This window comes from Medicago truncatula, chromosome 7, assembly GCF_003473485.1.
Source record: "Medicago truncatula cultivar Jemalong A17 chromosome 7, MtrunA17r5.0-ANR, whole genome shotgun sequence".
NCBI classification, from domain to species: Eukaryota; Viridiplantae; Streptophyta; class Magnoliopsida; order Fabales; family Fabaceae; genus Medicago; species Medicago truncatula.
In genome coordinates, this window is record NC_053048.1 from 3,973,140 (window position 1) to 3,981,502 (window position 8,363).

General features: G+C 32.4%; 1 protein-coding gene across 1 annotated transcript; it reads left to right on the forward strand.

Moving 5' to 3' along the window:
* Nucleotides 1–810: 810 nt before the first annotated feature.
* On the forward strand, nt 811–1,949 carry LOC11434287 (expansin-A23). The gene is made up of 2 exons (XM_003621369.2): nt 811–992; nt 1,249–1,949. The coding sequence occupies exons 1-2, from the start codon at nt 854–856 to the stop codon at nt 1,869–1,871; spliced, it is 762 nt and encodes a 253-aa protein (XP_003621417.1). The 5' UTR covers nt 811–853; the 3' UTR covers nt 1,872–1,949.
* The last annotated feature ends 6,414 nt before the right edge of the window (nt 1,950–8,363 follow it).

Below are 8,363 nucleotides of genomic sequence, written 5' to 3' on the forward strand. Positions count from 1 at the left end.
TATAATTTTTGAACAAAATATGAATTAAATATGAATTTTAACTGCAAAAAACATAAATTCATATTTAATTCATGTTTTGTTAAAAATTCTATTTTTTCTAAGAAAAATTATTATAATATTATAAACTTTTATGTAAAATTTTAATGAATTCTACATGTGAGTTTACTTGAAAGGAGGGACCAAAAGTGAAGATGGAAAACTTTTGGGAACTAAAACTGGAATTAAACTTTTAGAGGGATTAAAGTGAAAAATTGGTATATTCATAGGAACCAAAAACATATTTAACAATAAATTAAAATATGTAAAAATAAACATATGATTAAATACGTTTTTGGTCTATAAATATTAAAAAGAAAATAATTTTAGTTCCCTTAAAATTTTACTTCAAGTCCCACAAAAGATGTTGGATATATGTCTGGACAAATATTTTTAAAATATCAAGTTCTATAAATATCAAAATTTTGCATTGTCATTTAGGAAACTGTCAACTAGATCATTTATTTTAAAATGGATAAATAATACTTTAATAATATTATAAATTGACTTATAATTTATGACAAACTTTTTCAAAAAAACAAATTATAATTTGAGATGGAGATATGTTCTTTTTCTCCATAAATTTAATAATAATTTTTTTTTTGACAAAATAAATGTAATAATTATTATAGCACACGTTACTCATGAAAATTAGTCTTGCATTCCATATATTGACTTCAATCTTATCTAGATTAATCTTGACGTCCTCAATGGTACATTACAATGTCTTTAAATACCACCCCATTGATGCATCAATCATCCAGGTTCCAAAGTTAAACCTACAATTTTATCCCTTTCTGTGTGTCATACCTTAGTCATGGCTTTATCTCACTCTTTGGTTCCTTTGACCTTTTTCATGATGCTCCTCGTACAAGCCATGTCAAATGGCATTGACTTAAATTGGTACGATGCTCATGCAACCTTTTATGGTGACGCCTCTGGTGCTGCAACCATGCGTAAGTTTCCCTTCTTCTTGCCAAGTTATTTTTTAATGACACCTGAATCTCAGTTAGATAAAGATCAGATGACTCATTTAATTTTTTTTTTTTAATATATAAGTTTTTTTATCTTCATTCGAACGTTGAGATCGCCCGTATGTATGATTTCCATTTTTCCCGAAAATTTCGAGTCCCACACGAAATTAAGAAAAATCATTTTTAATTATTTTCTTTGTTAATATTATGATATAATGTATGATATTTAATTATGCAGAGGGGGCTTGTGGTTATGGTGATCTCTTCAAACAAGGATATGGACTTGAGACCACAGCACTAAGCACTGCTCTATTCAATAATGGATTTACTTGTGGTGCATGTTATCAAATAATTTGTGTGAACGACCCTCAATGGTGCATAAAAGATGCAGGTCCAATCACAGTGACTGCAACAAATTTTTGTCCTCCAAATTACAACAAGCCAACTGAAAATTGGTGTAATCCCCCACTAAAACACTTTGACCTAAGTTATAAAATGTTTACCTCTATTGCTTATTACAAAGCTGGTATCATTCCTGTTAAGTATAAACGTGTTCCATGTGTAAAAAGTGGGGGTGTTAGGTTTGAACTCAATGGAAATCCTTATTTTTTGATTGTCTTGGTGTATAATGTTGCCAATGCTGGTGATGTTTCTCATGTTAGTGTTAGAGGGTCGAAGACGACCGGTTGGATTTCGATGTCACACAATTGGGGACAAAATTGGGACACTAGAGTGAAATTGTTAGGACAAAGCTTGTCATTTCTTGTTACAACAAGTGATGGAAAAATGTTGGGTTTTCCTTTTGTTGTTCCTTCGAATTGGCAATTTGGTCAGACGTACGAGGGTAAGCAAAATTTTTAAATTTGTATAATTTTGTTGAGAAATACATCTATTCACAAAATAAGTAGAAATATCATGTAATATCAATTCTAGTGTTTTGATCAATGATATTTTTCTATTTTAAAAATGGTTTCGGGGAAAACCTTATTCGTATGATATATAATACTTAAATGTTGAAATGATTTTCCTTTGCTAATTTTATTTAGAATACGAATTTGTAATTAGATATTATTTTGTTGTTGAAATAAAACAGTTAGATTTGAACTAGGTAAGCTCAACTTGTATTCATGAAAGATTTCTTCAAAACTATTTTGAATCTACCTGAACTAATGTTTTGGCGTGGCTAAAATAGTAGTGTCACAATATTAACATGTACCATATATTCGTTTTATCTATGAGCCGATGATATCTTATGCACACTTTTCCGGTAACTTTTTGAGACCTCTCAATCTTGAGAGATTTGCACTCAATTTCAGAAGTCACAATCTTCCTAATCTGTGCGGCTTTTGTGGCATAAATATTGATATCATGGTGCATAGCTTATCTAATCAATGATGACAAGTCATCTTAAGTTAATTTTAGTGTGTTTTTCAGTCATTTTACTAGACATTTGATTCATTATAGAGAAATCTTTGAAATGAAAGTTATCAAGTTTCAAGAAATCTTTGAAGACATAGAAGTTGGGGACATTATGTCCCAAGCCCCAAGAACAAGTCGGAGGAAGAAAACACTGAAAGAATGAAGAAAAAGGTCGGAAATCCTCACCGGAGGCTGAAGCCATATGGCTCACGCGCCCAAGGCAAAACTTCTCTCTGTCACATTGTAATGCGCCTCACGCACATCTCCATGCGGCCTGTGCGTGTCGTTCACGAAAAAGTTGTACAAGTTTAGGGAAATAGACCAAAATTTCAACCCAAACCCAGCATAAAATATGCCTATAAATACAACTCATTCTACTCGCAAATATTCATTCAAAACTTGACGGTCCAAGAGGAAGGAAAACGTTACAAGCATGAAGGAGGAGTCTCATATCTCCTCAACTTTTGTGTTTAGAGTATGTTTTATTTCTTTGTGATTATGTCTTTTGTTATCATGAGTAACTAAACACCTTTTGATTAAGGTATTATGATGAACCTCTATTTATTTGTTGGATTTTATCAATGCAAGTCTTTTATTCAGTTGTGATCTGAGTTCTATTTAGTAAGTGATAAGTATATAATTAACATATCCAATGAATGTTTAAATGTGATCTCATTGGAAAAGTATATTTTAATTATATACTTATCACTTACCAATGAGAATTAATGTTTGTCTATTATATGAAGAACCCCTATGCATAAAAATTATATGAATTTATCGGTTATGACAAAAGTATATGTTAATTATATACTTATCACTTACCAATGAGATCGTCCGTTATGACAAAAGTAGCTACACCATTAAGAAATCTTGTAGAACAAGATGATTTTGTCCTAACATATAACATTTGACCGAGGAACTTGTTGGATCCTTCTTCTTCTCTTCCTTTCCACCAAAACTCAATCAAATGCAAAAACATCAATTCAACATGCATCAACGTAAATTCGTATAATTTGTATGCGTGAAACATGTTCTATTATACATTAGGAGTTCTTTAATATAATAGACAAACATTAATACTTCATTGGTAAGTGATTAGTATATAATTAACATATATTTTCCAAAGTCGCATAAGAAGAAAAAAAAATGGATACATTTGACCGAGGAATTTGTCTGATCATTCTTCTTCTCTTCCTTTCCATGCATACTTAGAGTTTAATTTTAAAACCTTTAAATTAGTGTATGATGCCATATTGTTACATTTTTGTTTTTGTTTTGCATCATTTAACCCATGTTTATGCATGCATAAACAAAAATCTACATTCAAACATTGTACTATTTGACAAAATGTAAGGTTCCCTTTTATCGTTACGAATAGGTAATTTGGATTGTTTAGTCGAAAATATCAACAATTTTCGGTAGTGGCGTCAAAAATTTGATGGTCAGATTAGGTAAGTGTACCAAATTTTTTACCAAGTAATAAAGTGATAAGTAGAGTATCGTATCCACATGAATTGTTGTTTGGTCCAAACAATTCACGTTACTTATTTTAAGTTGACGATATAAAATAAAAGAGTTAAGGGTTAAAGATTGCAAATTTTATCTGTTTGCAACAGAGCAAGTTACCTGTTTTGGTTGCAGAAAAGTAAGCAATGGTTAGGACTCTTTGAATCTCCCCTATTTATTTCGTTGGAATTAAATAACATTCATGTCATGTTTAGTTATTTTAAGTAGACTATACAAGTGATGAGGCTGTTGAGACGTTCTAACACAGTCGGGTGTCAAGTTGCACCTATTGATCGCGCACTGATCCTAACATGCAGGACCTATACTATCTCGGTTGATCTAGGTCTATCTCTCCAATAGCTAACTGCACCTGCTGATCGCACGGTGATCCTTACGTGCAGGGTCTTGCTAACTCAAAGGTAATTGAAACATAAACTTAAATTGGAGTTCCTAGGTTTACAAAGGCAATGAAGGCCAATGTTTCCGAAGGTCTTCCGATCTATGAATCTTAGGACACTCATAAGACACTCCTTCTCCACTTGATAGTTCTACAAATGGGCATCCCTATCAGCGCCCACCTTACCAAGAGGTCGAGGAGAATGGTCTTACTAGGATTGTTCACTTCCCTTGGTGCTTGTTTCCCTAATTAATAACCAGTTACATCCTAGGTTCAACAAATTTTAATCAGTATTAGTAATGTCACCTCCTAAGTACCTACTACTAGGGTCAACTCGCTTTTGGTATGTTTTGCCTAGTTATTGACTACTTACTTCCTAGATAGGTAGATATTAATATACTAGATATAAATATCAAGATATAAGCATCAAGATAGTAATATCAATATTAGGCTTTCTCACAACCTAAGTACCTAATCTAGGGTTGCACTTCACCGGAATATTAATCCTAATAAAACTTAATAGCAAACAAAAAATATACTAAAACAAACGATATTAAATTAAATAATTATCCAACAAACAAATAAAGGTTCATCTTAGAACCCTAACCTATAAATATCTAGTTACACATGATAACTAAGAGTAAAATACAGAAAGATAAAAACATACCTTAGAAAAGATAGGAGAAGATAAAACTTCTCCTTGGCTCCTAGAATCACCTTCCTCTTGAACTGCTGCAGTTCTGAGCGAGAAATTATGAATGAGGAAGGTGGTATTTATAGGGAAAGTTTCCTCCTAACTTGGGCTCAAAACATGGGGTTCTAGGGGCGAAAAAGTCACAAAAGGTGACTTTTTTCGCAAGCAATGGGGGCACCTAGACCCATGCACCAGACGCATGTGCATGGTAAGTCTAGGCAATTGGATCATACTTTCATGCGCATGGATGCTTTCTTCTCACCTCTGGGTGCCTAGCGCCCCCTCTGATGCGCCTTGGCAATTCAGTGCGTTAGCGGTGCTGAAATGTCTGTTTTCTTTGCCTGTTGAGGTGTTTTCTTCAATGTAAGATGTCTTGGAAATTGAGAACAGAATTCCTCCCTCTGTATAGTCTCCTGAGGCCTCTTGAATCTTCATTCTTCATCTTCCTAAGGACCACATAAATCTTCGGATGTCTTGCTTTGCCTGATTTGATTGATTTCTTTGTGAATTACATCAATAACACCCTAAAATTGCTGTTTCGAGAAAAATAGAATTACATACTCAAATATAGAAAAATTACAAATGTCTCGAAATCATAGGCAATTGATCTAATAATCCTATGCTTTGCTGGTAAAACCTACTGAAATAGACTAAAAAACATGCTAAGAATAACGTAAGATGACCTATAATCATTTGTGCTTAACATACTAAGAATAACGGGTTCGGGTACGCGGTTCGCAACTTTAAAAGAATTTGGTACGTAAAGGGTATACAGAGTCGGTATGCTTGGGTTTGTGGTTCAAATATAATAATCGGTATACTGTTAGTTTGGTTACGATTAAGTTTTATGAATAATTGGCTAAAATTCGTTATGGACTTGTTGTCCGTAAAACTGTCATAACTTCTTGTACATGATTCGTTTTGGAATGGGACTTGAACCATTAGAAATAAGATAAAATTTAACATGAAATAGGCTTTGGAATGACTTAAATTAGTTATGTTATGACTAAGAAAACTGAGTTACAAGTTTCAGTTATTGAATTAAACATCTGCACTAATGTACATGGTTAGAACGTTCATGCTACAATATTCGGTACATTGCTTGAATTGGACTGTTAAGGACGATAGACTCAAAATGAACGAAGTAAAGAAGACTTGAATGAGCTTAGGAGAGTTGGAGCAACCACTCTATGAAAATACATGGAAGCATCCAAATCAAGTGAAAAAGAAGCTTAAGTGGAAGCTGGAAGCATAAGCTATTTTCAAGTTGCCTGATTATTAGGTTAGTTCCTTTAGTTGTAGAACCCACCTCTTGCTAGTTTATGATTATTTTTGAGTGAGATAACAATTGCTTAGATTGTGAAAGCCATACAATATGTATTTGTGCCTTCTGGATTGAAAGGAAGTTTTGTATAAGTATTGGGCATGGGAAAGTGATTATGAAAAGCTTAATAACTGATTTCTGTTCCTTACGAATTAAGTACGAACTTGTCTTTTAACCCGAACGACTTATTTTACTGGTGGATAAAGTTAAACGTAAGATTAATACCTAATGCATTGCAGGAGAGATTTATTAAAGATTATATGATATATTAATAATAAATCTTAGGGTAGGATATTGACTGATTTGTTAGGGATTGCATTATGAAATGTTTATGATTAATTATGACTTAGAAAATAATTCAAATAGGTTGTGTCCCGTAGCAGGGGCATTTTCTCAGATAGAAAATCCACACAACGACAGATATAAAACAAGTAAGTCATGTCTTTTGTTGTCCATGCCATTGGGACATGGAGATTCATGCTAGTGGGATGAGACGCTTTCTGTAAGGTTGACCCGCATGACGACAAAAGGAGTTCAATGTTAGCCTGATATGATAGGAATTTTCACCGGTATGTTACGAGGATGTGTCCGGGGTTACTCCACTCGAATCCATTTTGTAAAATGAACCCAGATAATGATGTTTGTTCAACGCTAACTTTCTAACATAATTATGAAAATATGAATATGACAAGACTTATGATAGTATACAACTAGTGATCCTAGATCTCCCCCGATCGCTAAATTATGCAGAACTAAACAGTAAATCTTAAAACAAGTTTATGTAGAAACAGACAGTGATCATATGTTCCCTGAGATCGCCTACAACCTAGAATAGGTGGAACTCACTGAGACATCATGTCTCACCCCAATCCCTTTATTTTTATTTCAGATAGGTTGATCATGACAAAGGCAAGTAGAAGAAAAACAGGATGATTATGCACAAATTTCTCGTATTAGGCTATCACTTGTATTTCCTCATATGTCGTATACTCGTCAGTTACTGTATTATTACTCATAGAAGGATTTTACATTTTGTACTCACCAGTTAGTGCATTTGTATTCAAATATGGCTTATGGATTTTACTCGTTGGTTAATATTTTTCATCAGATGTATAAGACTGTGCTCTAATATAATTCATTCAGACAAAATTCATGTTGTAATTTTAATGTATCTGGTATCTTATATCTAACATCCGACTAAATATTCTAGACAATTTAGTATAGGCGTTACATCAACAGTCAATTATGTAATACAGTTATCCAGTAAAAAATTATCCGAGATGTTATTATATATTAAATTTGATACGGTGGTGTCAATCGATCATGTCTTATATATATATATATATATATATATATATATATATATATATATATATATATATATATATATATATATATATATATATATATATAGGGGGCATATCAAGTGAGAATGCCTTTTATATGTGAGAATAGTAGGAATAGTTATCAGTCGTTAGATCAAAAATCAAGGGCTCCAATATTAACACAGATTAAACACACCACCTCACACTGTCATTTTCTCTCTCCTTCCTCTTTCCTTTCCCACCTTCCTGTTTCTTTTAGCAGAAAAAACAATACTGTACCACCCCTAAAAAAAAATACCAAAACAAAAACAATTAATGCATTCAAAATTTACTATGGTATTAATTTGAACAAATACAATCAAAGGTCCGGTTAATTAGATCCGTTATTTTTATTTTTTAAAGGAGATCCGTTAATTTTTTTTTTTTTATTAATTTCACCCCAAATTTAGCCAAAATAGTCACAAGTCAAACAATTTAGTTTAATTGTATGAAATTAATCATTAAGAGATGTCAATTTCATTTATTTTTTCACTTATTTATAAACCATTTCGTTGACTTTTCCTGTTTAATTCTAGTTTTATATTTCTTTTGATTTCCTTTATGGTTCACTACCACGTCTTTAAGTACCACCCTCTATTTACCAATCAAACATGAAATTAAATTCCTTTCAGTGTCTTTTATCTTAATC